Source organism: Hetaerina americana, unplaced genomic scaffold, assembly GCF_022747635.1.
Source record: "Hetaerina americana unplaced genomic scaffold, ioHetAmer1.1.p SCAF_11, whole genome shotgun sequence".
Lineage (NCBI taxonomy): Eukaryota > Metazoa > Arthropoda > Insecta > Odonata > Calopterygidae > Hetaerina > Hetaerina americana.
Window position 1 is genome coordinate 34,042,088 of NW_027286181.1, and position 22,359 is coordinate 34,064,446.

The 22,359-nt window shown below is 37.6% G+C and overlaps 1 protein-coding gene across 1 annotated transcript in view; it reads left to right on the forward strand.

The window, feature by feature from the left end:
* The window catches only part of LOC139701121 (phospholipase B1, membrane-associated-like), a 70,321-nt gene extending 48,560 nt beyond the window's left edge, over positions 1 to 21,761 (forward strand). Inside the window, exons 3-8 of the mRNA XM_071599698.1 lie at positions 9,045 to 9,321; positions 13,191 to 13,420; positions 15,778 to 15,937; positions 16,497 to 16,651; positions 19,381 to 19,567; positions 21,601 to 21,761. Of these exons, the coding sequence (XP_071455799.1) occupies positions 9,045 to 9,321; positions 13,191 to 13,420; positions 15,778 to 15,937; positions 16,497 to 16,651; positions 19,381 to 19,567; positions 21,601 to 21,761 (1,170 nt within the window). The remainder of the gene's footprint in view (positions 1 to 9,044; positions 9,322 to 13,190; positions 13,421 to 15,777; positions 15,938 to 16,496; positions 16,652 to 19,380; positions 19,568 to 21,600) is intronic.
* Positions 21,762 to 22,359: the final 598 nt, after the last annotated feature.

Below are 22,359 nucleotides of genomic sequence, written 5' to 3' on the forward strand. Positions count from 1 at the left end.
AATGTGCCCTCCACAAAGAACCTAGGGATCGGGATACCACTAAAAAATATCTGCCGCCGCCGGCATTCGATCCCGGGCGGTGTGGTGTCGTGGGATGTCAGGTGAATGAGTAAGTAGAAGGAGTATATATAGAAAGGATGGTGACCTACCACCCCATGCCACACGTCCTTGCGACGGCTCGCGGGGTATTATGTAGATGTAGAATCGTGACTCCTCAGCTGGCCGGCTAACAATATACTGATTATCAGTAAACCTAACTGATAAAAATATCCCAACGACTGTCATTCCTATTACTACTCTCCCATGGCTCTTTTATCACTTCCTCTACAAATACGTCAAAAAGCAAGGGTTATAATGTATGTATTCATATTAGTGTTTGCAAATTGAAAACTATTCACACATTTTATTCCCATTTAGTTCTCCACCCCTCAAGAAAATGACATAAAATAATCCATCTTCTTGTTATTAACTTATTCACAGAAAGGAATGAATTTGGTGAAACATTTCATGCGTAGAAAAACTTATCAAAGTAATAAATGAAATGAAATGTTTTAGTATTTTGATAAATAACAACATAAAAACGGGATAATGGTTCCGCGTGCGAATGTCATAACCAACTTTCACCATAAGGGAGAGATTTATTCACGAGATTTTTTTTCAGTAGAGAGGGAAAGATAATTAAAAGCCTAAATGCGAAGTACCTGTAGTCTTAAATGTTTTCCGAACCCGATGCCTATTGTTTCATGAACACTGGAGGTTTCTATAGGTATTTATGAAGACAGATAGAATAACTTAACGTGGATAGAACGGAAGGCCAACGAAACAATGGTCAAGAATGAAGTAATTAATGTAAGCCTAAGGCAGAGAGGTTGACGAAAACTACTGAAAGGAAAAGAGAAAGTGGATGAAGAAAATATGTAGTAGTTTTTAGGGGAGGCGACCGACAACTGAGGTCATTTGCGCCAAAGGGGATGAACCGGAAAGGATGAAGGGTGGAGAAAAACCCGGCGTCGGCATTAGCCTACTCTTTACGAAAGGCGCCATGGGGTCCGCAGCTTAACGTCCCATCCGACGGACGGCGTACTTACTCAAAGTGCCCTCCACAAATGAATAAGTAAGAGTATGTGTATATATATATATATATATATATATATATATATATATATATATATATCATTCAACAAGAATAGTGTTTGGATGGAGGAGAATTTAAAATTCTGAAGGCAAGATGAGCGTGAGATGGGTGAGTAGCCGAAGTAGAGTACTGTGAAGAGGCTGTAGGTGCTTTTCAGAAGTCTTTTGAACTTAGTGAGATGTCAACGGAACTTAATGGTATCTATGCGCTGTCGAATACCTGATATAGTTAAATATTAATTACATATTTTGATAATTTGGAAGACCATAATATATGTTTTGAAATTGAACCCAAACCAGAGTGCTGGCCTACCTGCCGAATGATTTCTCGAAATACGATTATAAATATGTATTAGCAAGAGAAAAATCCTGATTTATCAATGACACAGTCATAGCAAACATTTTTAAAGATTCCATTGCCTTGACGTGCCATTGGGCGCAATAAGTGTTATTGGTCCGCTATCGTTCCTTTCATACATTAATGATATCTGGTCTCAGGTTTCCAGTAAACTTCGTATATTCAATGACGATGCCGTGATTTATTGCGATATATCCAATCATGAAGACAGAGTATCATTAGCTAACGATCTAAATGGAATTCAAAAGTTGTGCGAGACATGGAAGCTATAATTAAACTTGAATAAATAAATAAATATAAAGTTTCGATAAATTTTTGGAGGAAAAGTACTTCACCAGAAAACATTTACACTATACAGGGAACCGATATGATACTCGTACACGTGGTATTGGTAAAATCCTTGGGGTAAATGATATTTCCTGGGGAAAACACATTCGTGAAATTTATGGAATACCTAATAAAAAGTTAATATTCATAAAAATAACACTTGGGAAATTTAATGAAAGGGTCATGAAGCTTTGTTGTTTCACTTAAGTAAGGCCCCCCTTGAGTATGCGGCAAGTGCATGGGATCCTCATGAAGTAGGCTTAATTTTGGGACTAGGCCGAGTGCAACGAAGAGCAGGTAGTAACAGAGACGAAGACTATTACAATTTTCCATTTGATAAAGATTTATTCCCGACTAGTTTCGAAGCACTGCATCATTTTCAAGTTCACACTTGAAACACTTGACACTTAAAAATGATATAGTGAATCAAAACTAGTCGGAAATACATCTTTATAAAGAGGAATATTGTAACAGTCTTCGTCTCTGTTATTATGGGACAATTCCACCACATCACACCTGACTCTGTAATTTATATTAAAAGAGCAGCTAGAAGAATTCTGCATGTCCGGGTTTTCACCGCGTTGTTGTTTGAAGCCGACAACAGTTTCGCCGAAGTTTCATCCGGCGTCTTCAGGTCGAAGAACTGTTCAGGTCGAAGAGCAGCTAGGTTTATGAAAACTTGCTTTGAACAAGGTAGCAGTGTCACGACACTATTGGAAGAATTGGAATAGGAGCCATTAGTTGACCGTAGGCTTAAACACAAGTTAAATTTACTGCTTAAATTTTGGCAGGTTAGTTATTTAGGTGCTATTGGATGATAGCCCAGGGCAGGGGTCTACAGCCCCTACCCCCGCCCCTGTTAGAGCACCACCGATAAGGAACCGTCAGAGTGGGAAGGGGGATATTCTATTGAGAGGCAGCTGTAACGTCAGACGTGCAATGGTCCTATTGCAGGGAGGGCAGACCATGAGGGTGTGAGAGAGCGCCTGACGGCAAAGTGCATTCCTGCTGGCGACGTACCCAAGGTGACGAAGACGGTTGGAGCGCGGCTGCGGGCACAGTGTTCCAGGCTGCGGGTCGTGGCTCATGTTGGCGTCAAAGATGCCGTCGACCGTGGATCTGAAGAGATTCTGTATTCCTTAAGGGAATACAGAATCTTTTAACTTACCCCTCACATCTCTGGTGGAAGTGTCAATGGCTCTGGCATTAAAATCCAATATAATCAAGTTGTAGCATTTACAAGATCAATACGATTGTCCAGTGTCTTGCCTAAATATCCAATCAATGCCAAAATAATGGCTGGAATATTGGACAAAAAGCAATTAAGAAGCTTAATTGGTTCAGGGGAGTGATAGAATATTCTTAGTAGAAAAAAGAGCTGAAACAACGAACTTAGTCATTTACCAGTTCGACGTGCCATCAAGCAAGGAGGATGATGTCGACAGGATATTCAATAAATTAGAGTGAATAAATGTGGTAGTTCCTAGAAGAGAACGTTTTATAGTGATGTGGGATTGAAGTGCCACATGGCACTTCAATCCCACTAAACAGTAGTGAGGTAGGGAATTACGGTTTGGAAATAGGAATGACCACAGGGAGGAAGCACAAGAGTCTGTAGTAGGCAGTTTTGTTATAACGAATACTTGGTTTGAACACCACAACAGGCATGAGAGATGAATGTCACAGCAGGAACGTCACTTATAGAGAGCATCATAGAATAAAATCGTTTCGTAGATTTCGTGGAGGCAAACGATAGAATGAATCGATTAGAATTAATGAATGTTCGGCTGAAAATAGTGGTACATTTGAGGTATAAGCAACTCATCCAACCATTACATGCTCTTGACGGATGTAGATTTAGAATGGGTAGTGTTAGGCAAGACACTGAGATAAGGATGCACATTATCACCTGCTCTTTCCAATACGTATGTGACGGTATTGTAAGAGAGGCTTGAGAAGAGACTAAAAAGTAAGGGGGAACCCTTGAAAGCAGTAGTTTTTGCAAATGATTAAGCTTTAGTCAGCAAGTCAGCAATAAGGATCACAATTATTGGCAAGTGCATTGGAAAATAAAAATCAGCGTAATAGATGTTAGATGTAAATCAATAAAAACCAAATAAAGGTGCTCATATTTTTGAGAAGGCAGAAGCTATTAGAATCGTTAAAATTGGGGGTGGGAAAGTAGAGCAGGGAGAATAGTTAGCCTATCTTGGAAGTTTTTTGAACCAAGATGGTCGAAAGAATAGGGTTAAAAAATGAAGAATTTCGTTATGAAAAGAAGCTTGCACAAGGAGAACGGAGTTGATGACAGGTACGTTGAATTGGATGCTAAGAAAGTAAAGTTCATTCATCAGAGTAGGTCCCTCCTCTTGTGCCGCAAGTGGTTTTCTAGGACGTTCTCATCTAGATGTGTGCCAAGTGCCTGGGAATCGAACACTAATTCTCCAGTCAGTAGCTAAACTCCCTATCCTCTAAGCTACCACGCCACATTCACATGAGCATCAGAACACCAAAAAAAACTGATCTGATCATGCCGTGACCCTTTTCTCCAGTCCTTTAATTAATCACACAAAAACACGCGGCTTTTTAATTAATTGAATTTATTAACGATTTGGCCCTTTGATACTGAATACACAGCCAGACTTAACGTTTTGAAACATGACTGTAAAATTGAATCGTTCTCTTTATAACTGAAATGAAAGTTAAAGATCTAAAGCAGCGCAACGCGCATGATATTTCTATTATTTTTTCGTGTCCTAATTTGATTATAATTTCATCGGGAATTAAGGAAGTTGATAATTACTGGCCCGAAAAAAACGCTTTATATACCATAAAGGTTTGGATACGAAATCGCATTTTTAAGCTGTAAAATAGCCAGGACACATAAAGGTTTTTTTACATTATTAATACATAGTAGAGGGGAAATTACTTTTTCTTTAAAAAATTTGGTATTTCAATATGTTTTGAAGGGTCCAGAATAAGTTTCGACCATTCTTCGAGAATGTCCTTATTTGTGACTGCATGTCCATGTGATGGTTTTCTGTGAGCGGAATAGCTCAAAAACTATTCATTTGATCAGTATTAAGCTTTATATTTAGCATACGTTATTAGAGAAGGTAAAGTCATAATATTTTGCCCGAATTCTACGAACAAAGTCACTGTTTTGCCTGTTTTTTTAATACCTGACATTGACGGCCGCTCAAAACACTTCAAAATGCGTTTTGGTTCAGTAGTGTTTTAAGGTTTCAGCGATAAGGATGCCGCAAAACATTTTTAAAAGAGCAGAAGAAACTATTTTCATTAACATAATTTTACTAAGTATTTTGCAATTTTTTTAAAACACGAATATCCATGAAGTACCATTTTATTTTCCTATTAAAATTTAAATGAACTGAGATTTTAGCGCGTAACCTGAATTGCTATATATGTATGCATAAATGTTTTAATGCTCTTATTCTGTTCACAATTTGTCATATTTTTCATGGTGGAATAATAAATCGATGTTAATAGGCGTTCTATTAATTTCCTCTTTGCAATTTTGAATGTGGTCACCACATTCACCCGAATTTTACCTCCACCGACTCGTTCTGCTCAAAATCCAAATGCCGAATCAAAAGCACATTTTAAGAAAACATTAGAAATGTGCGTATCTAGAAATAACCATAAGATGTGAGGTTTTCGAGACTATTCCATCACTTCGCCTTTCAGAGGCAAACACAAAAACTTTCAACAAGCATGAGTAATGCAATAAGTTAATAAATTAGTAAATGCAGTCCTTATCTTTGGGCATAGCAACATAAACCGTACGGAGGAATGCATGAGCCGATGACATCAGGTTTATTTAGGTTTACCGGGATATATAACGCATCTTGCTTATCGTAACTATCACATGGTTCTTCACCGATGACCCAAAATATGTTTTCCGATCCGTTTTTTGGCAACCCCCATCCTTTTATCGGTCAAGGTACCCTAAAATAGTCGAAACCGGTCGGGAGAGAGCTGTATGAAAATGCTGAGGTACGATTACGCAGTCGCGGTACTCTTGAGTGTGGGCTGTAACGTAGGCGTTATTGTAGGAGGCACATGACGTCGTCAGAGGTCATCATGTTTATTTAGAATGTTTGGGGGATCAGAGAAAACTGGGCATTGTGGAGAGGACGGGGTGGTGAGAGAAGCCATGCGTCGCCTACTCTAACCTGAGAAGCATATTTACTCTCAAAGAAATCTCAGGTGGCCCAGTTTTCTGCCCACCGGTTTTCAAATATCACACGAACATTTTCAATATTATTTTTCAATTTTCGAACATTTCAATATTTTTCAATTTTTCAACGTCCTGTCCAGCAGGGGCAGAAATGCTACCAAAGAATTGAGGATACTTGAGCATCGAACTCGTAACCCTAAGCGGGGGAGTCCGGTACATCACAAACCACCGTACGAAATTCCAATAGCCCGTTAAAGATGGTCGCATCATTATTTCAATTATAGTTACCCGAAGAAATGGTGAGGTCACACGATACACCGTAAGTCGCCACCAAGGCGTGTGGAAGATGGTGTTATGTCATTAGCACCAACGTAAAATAATATATGCTGTTTTGCGTGGAAAATAATAAATGATAATTGATAAGACCATAGATTGTAAACTGAAATCGCTAAATCAAGGCTACAATAAAACAAACAATTACAAACATAAATAGGCTGGAGCCTTAATAAGTTACATGTATTTATAGTAAATGAATTCCTACCGCGCCAATGATGTTACCCTCCTCGTCAATAAAAATCATTCCGTGAAGGATATCTGTCTTAGAAACAAATTTCTAGCATAACCCGCGGGTATTTCACTCTTAAATTATCCGGAATAATCATCCGTAGCACTCAATCATAAGGAAGATTTTCCTCCTTTGGCACTAGAAAAGAATGCAATTATTCTGGGCTGAGGTTAAATCCGGAGGTACAATTCAGTGGAAAACATTTCACCCTAATCGTCCTTTAAAGCGATCCATTACTCTTCAATATATGATATCGCTGTTTTGAAAACTGAAACGGTTTCTTTCCACTCCAAAGTTTCAACAACAATGTGGATTTTCTTCAATCAATCATCAAATGACGCTAACTTAAAGAGGATTGGAACAAGTTGACAGCATACAGGTACCAGTGAAATAGCTTCCGAAGGAAAGCGCACAAGTTAACCGGGTAATAAGCGGATATTAGTTCAATACAGGCAGCATTGGGAGTAACAGGGAACTGCTAAACAATTGTGAATATATCGTACATATTTCACACACCGGACCCAAATTCACTCAACGCATATTAGCCGAAGTTACGGAAGGTATAAATTATGTAGAAATGAAGAATGATAAATTGTAATGCTTAGTACAATGTTGCTCGTAAAAAACTTATGAATATGAAGCGTATCCTTTCGTGGGCGTAGCATTGAGATGCTGCCTTAATGAATATGTAATCAGGTCGGCAGATTACCGATTATTATCTAAGTAACATAACATGACTGATATGTTTTCATAAATTATGCAAGCGAGTCGTCAATTCAGGTCTTATAAACAACAAATATAAACAAAATTTTCAGGGTATGTTTCTTTTATTGATCCATATTGCCCCCTTCCAGCTCGATGTACTTTTACCAGCATTTCTTTATTTTCTGAAACCGTTCAATTTGGATTTCGGAAGGTCCTCAAAAAAGGTATTCTTAATGGCGATTGTATTCTCGTTTTACGTGAATAGTTTTCCGCCGAGTCATTTTTTTAAGTTCGGAAAGAGAGGAAAGTCATTGGGGGTCAAATCTGGTGAAAATGGTGGATGTTGTCATTATTCGAACTTAAATTCCATAATTTTCCTCGTCAAAAAACTGCACACGGGTGCTCTCGCGCGCTGTCTTGACGGAAGAGAATATTTTTCTTCGCCAAATGAGGACGTTTTTTCTTGATTTCTTCGCTCAGTCGGTGCAATGACGACGCATAATACTCTCAATGTATCGTTACCCCTTGTACAATTAATCGTTGTGGATGAATCCGTGCGCATCCTAAATAAACTTGTCGGCCGATTTCATTGTCTTCGTTTTCTTTGTAGCCGAATAGCCTGTAGAGACCGATTGCTTTGACTAATCCTTGTTTCTGGAGTTTAACAGCGTATCCATATCGTCCATAGTGGTGTACGTATCTGCACAGACAGTCAGGATTGTGACGGAAAAGCACCAAACCTACCCCTGAATCGACTGCAAGATTACGTTTAATCTCCTCTGAAAGCAAACACGACACCCATCTGGCTGAGTATTTTTCACACAATTTTTCGTGAAAAATAAAAAACACTGCACCTCGTCATATGCCTGTGGCCTCAAATATTTCACGAACTTAGATTTGCCGATCACTCAAAACTATGTCGTGGACTTTGTCAAACATTTCGGAGGAAGTCACTTCCGTTGGACGTCCCGAACGTTATTCATCACTTGTGAATGTACGACCAGGTTTAAATTAATTCACCCAATCGAGAACAGTCGTAAACACAGGGGCATATGTGTCATGAACTTCTTCAAACTCGTATTTGCTCTCTTTCAGGGTTGTCTTTTAAATGGATATGTTTAACATTCACACGAAATTCAGTTTTTTTCCATTTTTCTAAATTATTAAAGGATTGCTACTTCAATGGACTATGAAAATGAAACCGGGGGATGGATATAGCTGAAACAGAGTTATTGAACGATCCATGTTTAAAACCATTCAAATTTTCAATCACATCATTTTGGAACGATCTCTGGGTTATTTCGCAGCGGTTTTTAACGAACTAAATTAAAATTACCTTAATTTTTTTCCAATTATTAAAGCCACAATGAGCATCATCTTACTAATTTTTTCATAACTTCATTGGACAGTGGCACGACGCGTTTCACAACAATTCAGCATATTTCCGTTTTACAGTGTTGTGAAACTGCAAAGGATAGCAATGCGAAAAGAAAGATCTTTGGCCAATATTTTCGACAGTTTAACTTCAGTATGTACGTGCGTGTAATTAGTTTTAAGCGATGAGTTATTGAAAGAGAAAAAATATGTTGTGAAAACCCTCCATTTTTGACATGGGTTCATTTCTGGATTATTCATTCTGACAAAAAAGTCGACATCAATTCAACAAGTAACGCTTGTCAAAGCTAACAGAAGAGCATATGAAATATGAAAATTGGTGCTCAATATTTTAACAGTTTATCTTTTTTTGGCTCCAGAATCAGAGTACCAACGAAATCACCTATCCACCAGATGTTGAGTACATTAAAACATTGCAAGATAAACTGCCTCTATCAACCCCACACCCCTGTGAAATAAATCCGGACAAGCCTCTTTGGAGATCGGAAACTCGTCCCACAAGCGTGCACAAGTTAAGACCAGGAGATATTGACGTAATTGCCGCATTTGGAGATTCCATCGTGTCGGCAAATGGAGCGAGGGAGAATAATGCATTGGGAATATTCATTGAAGACAGAGGAGTTTCATTCCTTGGAGGTAAGGGAACTCTGGTCCATTCATAAGTACATAGCACAATAGTTGTATACGAAATGAAATGCATTAAATGATGACAGAAAAGATATATTTGAGTTTTGCACAAATTAAAATTGTATAAAATGATAATTTCAGAAGATTCCATACGTCTTCGAGAAATATTTGTGTAAATTTAAATGTAAACAAACCATACCAGAGTCACCTGTTGATCGTTGGCATTTCACATGCAACACAAATCTATCTACCATAACGGACTCATTTAATAAAATCATGATTTATTCATTGATAATTGATATATTTTTTATTATTTTGTAGGATTAAATATTTTTGCACAAAAAAAGTTACCATGGGTGTTCATGATTCCTGGCGATCAAAGAGTATTTTCAAAATGTTTATTTCATTTGTTCTCTTGAAGATTAATACTTTTGATTGCTCTCCTCAGTGACACGAATTACATTCATAAATGCAGATGCAAGATTCATGAATGCATGCAGATGCATGAATGCATGAGGCAAGAATCTCTCCTTGCACAATTACAAGTTTACATGAATGGTTTTCACCGGTAATTCACGAAGAAACTCTTACATAATTAACCAGCAAAGGGTATTTGACAAGTCTATTTAGTCAATCCCATGTCTATTTTACAACACATTTACATCTACATAGTACCCCGCCAAGACGCCGCAAGGGCGTGTGGGGGTGTTAGGTCAACACCAAATATTAAGAATTAAACCAAAAGAAATCGAAGCCAATCTACATACACAAAATCGTATATATTTATGCAAAAACCTTTAAAAATTGCACATATACACGTATACATACACGTTTACTTTCAACCAACACACACATGCACCATATGTCCACTCAAAGGTTAATCCTGTCCTGACTTGCAAATTAATTGTCTTTAATATTTCAGGGGTTACTTCGGTTTCCTATTATTGTGGTTCCTTATTGTCCGTGGAAGTAATGAGTACTTGTATATATCTGTACTGGAATCTATCTCCCTTATCTTTATGGTCTGATCTACCGAAGTAGTGTGGGGGCATAATAATGTCTGCAGAGTCAATGTCAAAATCGTTTGTTCTGAACCTTTCTAAAAGTCTAAGTCTCGCTTGTTTTCTTCGTACTTCAAGTGGCCCCCAGCCTAAATCCCTTAAGAGACCTGTCACAATCGCCTTCTTATTATAACAATTTTTAACGAATCTGGCGGATTTTCTCTGGACTTTCTCAGATTCTTTTTGCCAAATTTTTCCCAAATCCTAAATACTTACGGCAAATTCAAAACTAGGTTTAACTAGAGAAAAATAACACCTCTCTTTTACTTTCTCATTACATTTCCCAACCACCCGTTTAATGAGGCCGAGTTTCTTTAAAGCGGATCCGCATATTGTCCTGATATGTGCTCCCCATGAAAGGCGTGGTTTTAGAACTACCCCCAAAATATTTAACTCGATTGGCCGTAGTTAGCCCTCTACTTCATAGTTTATGTCCTGCTCACCCCTTCCTTTGTTCCAAAATTTCAAAACTGCGCATTTGTCTATATTAAGCATTAATCTCCATTTCTTGCACCAATCCGAGATTGTGTCTAGGTCTCTAGAGAGTAGCTCGCGATCTAGTTGGCTCCTTATTTCCCTGCATACAACCGTGTCGTCAGAAAATATTCTATGGCTACTACAAACATGTGAGCTTGAGTCGTAAATGTGTATTAAGAATAGAAGTTGCCCTATTACACTTTCTTGGGGGACGCATTAAGTTATATGTATATCTGTTGAGCTCAACCAATCGATGGAAACCAGTTGTTTGCGATTTGACAAGAAGTTTCTAATCCAATTTATTATTTTCTCATTGACTTCATAGTATTTAAGTTTGTGTATCAATTAATTGTACGGGACTTTATCGAAAGTTTTCTTGTAATTCAGAAATACTGCATCAATACTGCGTTGTTTTCTCCCGATCTAAGTATATCGTTAATGAAAAGACCAAATTGTCCGCCATTGTCCGCCACAATGCCCTTGCGGCGGCTTGCGGGGTATTAAGTAGATGTAGATTGTGTTTCGCAAGATCCACTCTTCCTAAATCCGTGCTGATTGTGGCTTAGTATCTTCCTACTATCAACAAATTTCATAATGTTACTGACAACAATATGTTCTAATATTTTGCAAGGGATCGATGTTAAAGAAATGGGTCGGTAATTGGTTGGTTTATCCTTATCACCGCCTTTATAAATGGGAGTTAAATGGGCTATCTTCCAGTCGCGAGGTACTGACACTTCTATCAATTAAAAAAAACTATTTCTTTGTCTGCTTACAATACCTCTATTCCTCATTTTCCAGTTAATTTGCTCTCTTGCTGAATGTTCTGTGAAGGCTTCCATTTTTACTAAACAAATCAGTTAAAAATATACAGCGAGTTACGGGTTGTTAGTGCAGATTCTCGGAATGGTTAGGTAGTTTCGTATCGTTAAAACAACATAGGATTGCATAAGAGCAAAATACTACTCCACGTCATGGTCAGACATAAGCTGCCGACCAGTGCCAATAAGCATGACTGACGACGCTAGCTTCCTCTGCTAGCCGAATAGTCATGAGTTCGATTAAAGCGTTAGGAATGCATTACCTGTAAAGCCTGGCGTTTCGATCCCCGGGAAACATTGCAACGAGTCAAGGGTAGATGACTGGGATTCCAGATTACAAGGACCATTAGGAGGTTCTATAAAGCTAGCAAACCATCGCTTTACGTATGTCAGTCATTGGTGATCAAAGAAAATAGTATGCGAAGGCAAAAGCTTGGTTTGGGATGTGACGCGGACTGGCCGAACAACTGTCAATCTACGGAGTTACAAGCAAAATGGTGAACAAGATAATACAAGCTTGTGCTCGTATACCGCATCTGAACATTCATGTAAAATCAACTATGTAAGAAAATTAATATGCAGAGGAGGCTATGTATTTTCTTTCGCTGTACTTATGATGCCCTGATTCCAAGGAAGTAAAGCCGTACTCGTTCCCCATAAATTCCTTGTCTCACGGCCCCTTTTTCATTCCATCCAATTTCACTTCCAGGACACACTTACAACGTCAATACAGGTTGAAAGTCGACTCCTCAATTAACAACCCCGTATATCAACAACCAAAACGCAAATACCAAAAAGGAAACAAGTTCCAGTTGGCCTCACAAAGAAAATTCAATGAAGTGTACCAGGAAATGCTTACTGGTACTAATTAAATCCTTGCCGTTGTTGAAACAACATCGGTCTCAAAACAACTACTTGCATAAAACCTAGCCAAACTATAAATGCACTGGAAATCAATAACCTATTTTCATGTAATGGCAATAAACAACATATTCATTGTCCTAATATAAGAAGAAAAACTCTTTTCTATGCATCAGTAAAGGGAATGAAGTCACTGGCTCTGGAAAAATCTCCTTCATGCATCAACCATTTATCAATAATCGACAAATTACATCAAAATCTTATTCTCACTTAATTTGCGGCCTAAATTTCATAATTAAAATGGTACGGATAGACACGTTAGTGCCCAGCATCCAAGATGTATCATCAGTAGTAGATGGCTAATATTTTCAATTGTTTAAAACTAATAGAGCATTGAAGAAATTGCTGAAATGTCACAGTATACCAGTTATATGCATAAAAAACTCTGGTTTATAAAAATAATAATGTGGAAGTGTTCGGCTTCTCATTTATACGAACATCTTGGATACAGCAATATTTAAATGAATGCTTGAAAGTAAAAAATCTAATTTTTCGTAGATCATTAATTTATTAATTCCCATTTGTAATAAATAAATCATTAATAGACGTAAGCGGCTTTTACTGACGGCTGACTGACTGATTCTTTTTTTTCAAATAGGTGGTCAAGGGACGTGGCACGAGTTTACAACACTACCAAATATTATTAAGGTCTTCAATCCGCACCTGACTGGCTTCGCAACTGGAAGAGGTCTCCTGTCATTGAGCAGTTCGGGGGAATTAAATTTGGCAGGTCCAGGAACGCGCGATGGTGACTTGATAATAATGGCAAAAGAATTCGTGAAGAAACTTCGAACAGAGAGAACGTATGATTTTAACAATGACTGGAAGGTAAATATTTTATAGGAGGGCTGCCGATGACAAAACTGTTACTTCAATAATGAATATTAATGCTTGATCCACAGGGTGGTTTAAAATCGCCACAGTGCACAATAAATTTTACCAACACTTATGCTTTTTGAACTATTCCACAAGCCCGGACCTGGCACGTTTATTTTCCTTGCCTTTTTTGCATGTGTATGTTCGATGAAAATCGTTTCAAGTCCTAGTTTACTTCCATTTGGGCAAATGGAAAAAATGTGCTTCGTGGATGAAAATTTACTACACATATGCATAAAAGACAGAGTAAAATGCTTACACAATAAGCGTGGAAACTTAGAAATTTATATGCGGATAAATATATTAACATGAAAAAAATTCAAGTATTTAGTATGAATGTTCGTACAAACACAGTCAAATCCGTCCTCGAAGGATTTTCCTAACACACTTCTCTTTACATAATCGTGAGAGAACGCCGAAGCTTCCAAAATTTAATCATAAAATATGTTTCCATTCGATAAAATTCCTAGGTGTTCTATCTCCACTCGCTAAAAATTTATAAAAATATTCATTTTTACGTCCTTTCAGGCTATCATTCAAAGTATACCTAAAAAATAATCAGTATTTCTAAACAGAAACTAAAATAGACAAATCGCGATTCAATCATTTAATTTTGCTGACAAGGTTTTTATAGTACAATTTATCAAAAAATCTTATTACCTCGTGAGCACAAACGTATTTCTTTTTGCAGAAAAACCTTTCAAATAATTATTCTACACACGAATGGATTCAAACTGCAGATTTAAAATTATTTATAAGTAAAAAATATATAATCCGTTCCGACTTGTTGCTATTTAGCAGCATTTTGCCCGCAGAACACAAGTCAATTAATACATTTGCATTTTTTTCAAATCGGGTAAAAATTTGAGCAGCTAGGAGAGCGTTCCACAAAGTAACCTCTAATAGGTAAAGGCGAATTTTCGCTGTACTGATGCACAAAAGTATGCCAGTACGGTCAGTACTTCAAGTTGCAACGGTTGAAAGGTCGAACCGCTTCTCGTTTGTTTACAGTGGCGAGTCAAAATAAATAATACAATTTAAAATCCCGTCTATTGTTAAGTCCGTACAAAAATAAAATTGTTACTGACAAAAAACTTCAAAATTGGTGGCTTCATCGGGAAATTAGTGCTGCATACGGGCCAAATGTGATGAGTAACAGTGTCGTGCGTCAGTGGTGCAGTTCGTTTAAGAGCGGACGGACAAATGTCCATGATGATGACAGATTTGGCAGCCCGTCTGTGGCGAAAAATAAACTGCTACAGAAAGCTGAATAAAAATTTGTCAAAACTAGCGTTTTACGTTATCTGAGTTCTTTAAAAAGTTTTTTTATACAGATTTCTAGGAGTACCTTGCAGGGAATCCAGATTAAAAAGTCAGGCTGTCTAAAGTTTTGTGCTCGTCTCGACGAGGAACATTAATATGCCATCATCAGTTGGCTGCGATCTTAGGCGGTAGATTTTAATGCAAAAAAATTTCTAAACTAGTTCAGAGACATGACATATTAAACATATGTCATGTCAGAGACAGACACACAGTTCAGAGACATGACATATTAAACATATGTCATGTCTCTGAACTAGTAGAACTGAATATGTTTAGTGGTATGTAGAAAAACAGTAGAGATGTTTAGTCTTATAGCCTAATGGAGGTTACTTTCTATTTATTTAGCTTCAGCCCAAAAACAGTACTTAAAAGTGATAATTATTACAACGATTTCAAACATCTAAGCTCTATGAAAACCCACTACGGCGGGAATCGAACCCGCGAACATTACCTTGCCAGATGAGGACGTTACCCCGCCGCCACCGCCGCCAGCCCTAGTATTACGCAGTACTGAATCCATTCACATATTTTCAATAGCGTTAATAATGTCATGAAAACATTAGCAACATATCTACAATTTATATTTCTATCGCTAATCAGCATGCGCCTAGTGACGTTAGTTGGTTGAAGTGAGCTTCTCCCAACAACGGGGTAGCATTTTTCGTCACTCAGTTATTTCAACCAACCAAGACTACGTGTATTCAAATCATACAGAAACTGCCTAGCTACTGTGAAATGCAGAACGTTTACGTCTATCATTAGAAATTACGTGTAACAACTCAACGCTATGGATTCACTTTCACATGGCTGGGAAGATCTGGCTCGGGAGTTCGATATACCTGTACATTTGATCAAATGAAAGGAATTGCAAAATTATTACTTTACCACCACCATCAACACTTAATTTATCTCAAGAGACAACTTAAAGCTATGAAAACCTTCGGTATTATAAGTACACGCAAATAATATATGTTATATCTTCACAGATGCTAAGCATTCTTACTGGGCACAATAACATATGCACATTTGAATGCCATGATAAGGAACTCCACTCTCCAGAAGCTCATAAGAAGAATCTCCAGAAAGCACTTGATTATTTGTACGATAATGTTCCAAGGCTGTTTATTAACATAATTCCTATAATAGGTAAGTTCCTTTCACGATTTATGAATTATGTAATGACAACTTATAGCACATGGTCCAAGAGTAAACTGTCAATGCATCGTATAATTACCTGAAAAAAATGAATTGCTAATGCATGCTGGGAGAGAATCCATTGGGGTACTGGGGACCACTTTTAAAGAAACCCACAGTCCAATTTCGAAGTCGCGTACTTTTTACACAAGGATTCATTTACCACGGGTATGTTTCCAAAGCGTTGAAGTAATAATTATTGTCGAATATTTTACATTTAAGCCTCCGAATGAACAAGTTTTAAGAAAAAATGTGATGAGTCAGCGGTTAATTTAAGAAACGTAACCTAGTTGACTATTAAATAAGCAAAAAACAAGTTAAATCTACGCCATATATTATATACGCCATATTATATATACATATATATAATATGTGTATATACATATTATATATATGTATATATATATATATATATATATATATATATATATATATATATATATATATATATATATATATATATATCATTCTATTGGCATGGAAAGAATTAATAAATGTGTTTCTTTTCCAGATCCAACCATTAACCCAAGAACAACTTCTGGAGTAGTGTGCAGTATAATTAGGAGGCTTGGATGCCGCTGTCTTTTTACAGAATCAACCGTTGAAGAAGGAGTGCTTAAACTCAGCTCTATTGTTCGCCAATACCAGGAAGCTGAGAAAGATCTGGTAAGATTCTTGAATTATACTCTTTAGTATACTCCACAGTCTACTAGTTTATTTAAAGCTTCATTACTTTTTAAATTCTGGTGCAAATATTAGTTTTTCGTATGAACAAGAAGTGCTCTAGCAATAAGGCTCAAACCTAATGCAATGCTTAAAGTCTTCCGGGTGACAAACAATATTCATATTTTGTGTACTGACTATATACGAAATATTTTTTAATGCTATTATCTTTCACAGATTTAACCATTAGGCTTCGCTCATGTTTTGTCTAACATGTCCTATGAATACTAGCAATGAAGTCATATATATCATACTCCCCCGCAGGCCTATGAAGAACTTCTTTTTCCACTTGGGTCCTCAAAAGTAAGAAAACTACGGTTTTTCTTTGAATATCAACGCACGAATTTTTACCATAAAAGAAGTTAGTGGTAGCTTTTAGTCTTCTTTATTTTCTTTTAAAATCATCTGAGATATGGGTATTTGGTAATTAGAGAAGATTACTTCTAATTCCAGAATTAGGAGAAAAGATTGTTTGAAAATTTCACTGAAATACATAAAACAGCGTGAAAAAGACAAATATTTTAAATCATTTTTTCCAGAGCGCCTACAATAAAAACACAAACGCATCAAACGATCCTCCACACCCACCCAGATTTCTTGATAGTAGGAAAATACTAACCCACAACCAGCACTGATTTAGGAAAAGCAGATCTTTGAGAAAACACAACTAGGTTTTATCATTCACGATATACTTAGATCGGGAGGAAACAACATACAAGTCGATGCAGTATTCCTAGTTTTCAAAAAGCTTTCGATAAAGTCGCCCACAATGAACTGTTACATAAACTTAAATACAATGGAATCAATGAGAAAATAATAAATTTTATTAGATACTTCTTGTTAAATCGCAAAAAAGTGGTTGCCATCGATGGGTTGTGCTCAACAGACAGAGATATAACTTCATACGTCCTCCAGGAAAGGGTAATAGGGCCGCTTCTATTCTATATACATTTACGTCTCAAGCTCATATGTTAGTAGTAGCCTCAGAATATTTCTGACGACACGGCTGTATACAGGGAAATAAGGAGCCAATTAGATCGCGAGCTAGAGACCTAGACACAATTTCGGATTGGTGCAAGGAATTGGGAATTATGCTTTCTATAGAAAAATGCGCAGTTTTGATATTTAGGAACAAAGGAAGTGGCGAACAGGACATAAACTATGAAGTAGAGGGCTAACTACGGTCAATCGAGTTAAATATTTTGGGGGTAGTTCTAAAACCACTTTCATGGGGAGCACATATCAGGACAATATGCGGATCCGCTTTAAAGAAACTCAGCTTCACTAAACAGTGCCTAAATGGTTGGAAAATGTAATGAGAAAGTAAAAGATAGGTATTATTATGCTCTAGTTAGACCTGATTTTGAATATACCGCAAGTATTTGGGATCCTTGGAAGAAAATTTGGCAAAAAGAATCTGATCAAGTCCAGAGAAAGTCGGTCAGATTCGTTAAAAATTTTTATAGTAAGAAGGCGATTGTGACAGGTCTCTTAGAGGATTTAGGCTGGGAGCCACTTGAATTACGAAGAAAAAAAGCGACTTAGACTTTTAGAAAGGTTCAAAACAAACGAGTTTAACATTGACTCTGCAGACATTATTATGCCCCCACGCTACTTCGGTAGATCAGACCATAAAGATAAAAAAAGGGAGACACAAATACTCATTCATTCCCCATACAATCAATAATCATAATAGTAAGAAACCGAAGTCAATTTATAAATATTAAAACATTGAATTTACGAGTCGGAACAAAATTAAACATTGCAAAGACATCAGGTATATTTGTAGGTGCATGTGTATGTCAGTTGGTATTATGTTTGCACATGTGTGGGATTAAATGGTTTTTGCATGAATGCATGCCATGTTTTTTTTGTAGCTTGTATACATTTATGGCTTTTGTATGCGGTTTTTTCTTAATTACCGGTGGTGCCTCCGCCCGCCCTTACACCCCCCGCCACACGCCCTTGCGGTGGTTTGCGGGGTATTATGTAGATGATATATATATATATATATATATATATATATATATATATCACTGGAAATGTTCCTCTTAATTGGAACACTTCCTCTTAATTCCGCATGGTACCTGTTATGTCAACATATTAGCAATCGCCGATGAGTCGCCTGCGGAAAAAGCTAGCAATATGAGTACACTCAACGGAGTTTCTTAGTTGTAGAACTTTATGCACGCTGACAGCGGCTAAATAGTCCTTTTTTATTTTATGAGATTTATTTGAAGGCATTCTCAAGTATTGATCTCAATTTTAATACTGAAATAGACGAGTGAATGTAATTTTTCTGTACTTGAAAAAATAAAATATCAAAATGAAATAAGGACAATTTGCACATTTCCACAGTTTATTTAACGTACGACGCGTTTCAACTAACAGAGTCATCATCAGGTACAGATAGATACAGGTTGTACCTGATGATGACTCTGTTAGTTGAAACGCGTCGTACGTTAAATAAACTGTGGAAAAGTGCAAATTGTCCTTATTTCATTATGATGAACTTCCACGACCTCAAGCCTGAATCTGTTGAGCTTAAAATATCAAAAATTGATCATTTCGGTAATAAGCATGAAATAAACATACATACACCCCAAGAGGGATATAAAAATATTTTATCAGTAATTCATTAATGCTCTAATATGTTTTATTCTTTTTCACAGGTTTTCGGAGGACTTTATGACGGAAGGGATGATTTCACCGTGGAATGGCAGCCATTTTTCCGCGCGCTGAACGCCCCGCAGCGAATTGGGGAGCCTGAGGATCCAAGAATGTTGGAATTACTGGAAAAGGAGGCGTCTATATGGACGATGGACTGCTTTCACTTCAACCAAAGAGGTCACATGACAAGTGAGAAAACAGAGATATTTATTTTATTTTATCCAAGCCATTGAAATTCTGACTAGCGTGGTATAATAGTGATGAAAAGAATCGCCTACGAATGTAGATATGACGAACACATTCTTAGCACCCTTAAGAAATCGCCGATCAACATAAAAACATGACCTTAGTCTTCTTCCAGGCTCTTAATAATTCATTTCCCTACACTTTATATATTTTTGATTGCTAGAGGTACCACTCTAAGAAAGATTTAGTTGGTCCCTGAAAGCTCGCATGCCCACGCTCTCTAGCATTTTGGAACAATTACAAACAACATTTTCCCCAAATTTATACTTGTGATTCTCCCTCTTCTACTTGGAATGTTGGCCTTTCTTTTATACAGATTAGGAAGCCATTCATTAACTTAATATTTTCCAGCATCCCACTTGTCACATAAACCTCTCCTGTCTTATTCGAAATACATCCAATAATGCCTTAATGATAACACCCGATCCGCACCATTTCATTTACAATCCTCTCTCTCCAGCTTACGTGTTCCATATTTCAGCTTGCTCACAAAGTAATATACGTAATTACGATCATTCTCTTACCCTTAAGGTTAAGGTCTTTAAAGCATTACAAAGCAATGAACCATAGGAACATTTCAATGGTCTTTCATTGCATCTCAAAGTCTTTCTATCCTCTCAAATATTCAGTCCTGATATTTCCAGTTCTAAAATGACGGTAAAAAAATCACTCGCTATAGAAGAAGGGATCTTATGGCATTAATGTTGCCCGATTAAAAACTTTTATCCACCAATATCCACCAATCTATCTAATTCTTCCTCATTAAATTACAGCTCACTATTAAGTCTATTTATGAAAAATTTAACATCCACGCGTTTTATTTGCTTCGGCTTAACACCAGTTTGTCGAAGATTACGTTCCTTTGCCCAAGGGCACTTTTCAAACTAGGTCTGGAGGAGCAGAATTCACTTCGCTAACACCCATTGTATTTTCCTTTCAGTTTTCCGCCTACTTTAGTGTATGCTCGTTCTAATTGTGAAGGTTTACATTAATTAGGCTAGGGAATTTACATTGAGCTCACTTACTGCGCTTGCTCATCTCCAACGCATGCATTTACATCCACATCTACGATAATCATCTGCATCTCTCGTATATAATACCCCACAAGCCGTCGGAAGGACAAGTGACTGGGGGTGGTAGGTCATCATCCATTCTACATATATTCCCTCTATTTCCTTATGCACCTGGCATTCCGCGATCCACCAAAAACCGCGTTGAAAGGGGACGACTGAACAACAAGCATGCAACATGCCTACATGCTATATATTTTGAGTATTACATGGTTAGCAGCCATTCCTATGCCTAAACAAAGAGGATAAGAAAATGCGTTAAGAGAGGGCAGGCACACATGCAATTCAGACACTTACTACCAGTTAGTATTCAACGCCTTCCGGACGGGCAATTCACAAATACAATAGACTTAATATACATTCACCTCCACCCCACCTTGCACAAGGGCGCACGGCGGGGGGCGTTAGGGCGCCAGACTGGGAGAATTTTTTGTTGGGAATTTAATCTTTCATACCCCTATTTTCGGCAGCGTATACCTGTTTTTTTCTTAGGTGTTCCCGCTATTATTGCGGTTGCAAATAGGGCGCGGGAAAAACGAATACTTGAATCTATCAGTTCGGCAATTTAACTATCTAATTTTGCAGCAATTGTCGGCCTTGCCAATGTAATTATAGGAGGCACAACACGCTTCTTTTTTATTTTTATGAAATCAGTTTTTCTGGCTTTCAGGGTTAGTTTGTGCTTGCCCAATCAACTGGCCTTTTCTGCTGCAGATTCTTTTAAGGAACTCTGCTATTTTTTATATATACCTATCATTTACTATTACATCTGCACAACCCGTATAGAGAACAAGTCCTTCATTTGAAGTGGATATTAGAAGTAAAATAGGAGTAATTAACGAGTTGAATTGAATGAAAGTTTCTTTGGTATCTTCTGGGAAGTAATACGCTCTTTCTCTGTTTTAGTGGCCATTCAAATGTGGAACAACATGCTCGAACCGGTGGGGAACAAGACGGAGACCTTTGATCGGTTCCTGATCAATAAGTACAAGTGTCCAACCAAAGAGCACCCATACCTGTTCACCAAAAAGAATTCAGAGACTTTCTTCAGCGAAGAGCATCAATAAATTTCAGTAAAATATAACAATGCACTGCCCATTATTGACTTCAAGTCAATGAGTCACGAAATTGTATGCTAACATTGGTGTGTAAACTTATCATGGGATCCGCTCGATATCCAAGAAGAACCTTCTTTTACTCCTCGAATTAGATATTTCCCACTATTTATTTGGACGCTATGAACTATCACACAGAAAACGGACACAAGTTGAACCATTACCTGTGCTCTACATCTACATTATACCCCGCAAGTCGCCGCAAGGGCGTGTGGCGGAAGGTGTTAGGTCACCACCTGTAAAAAGGAACAATACCCCAAACAAAATCAACACATGCATTCTAAGCTATACCCACAGAGGCGTATACACTCATGCAAAAATCCCTTCATCCAACACGCATACAAACACATACCCTATCATCCAACAAGCAATTTCACCCCAGGATGCAGTATGAAATCCATCCAACAAGGAGCAAGCTAGAATATGAAAAGCAAGAATGCGAAACTCCAACACCAAATGAGCATGCAACATATAACGCTCCCCTCCCCAAGGACACAGGTAGGGAATTTGACCAAACGCTGCAGGCAGTGGGAGCCCCCCCCCCCCTGAG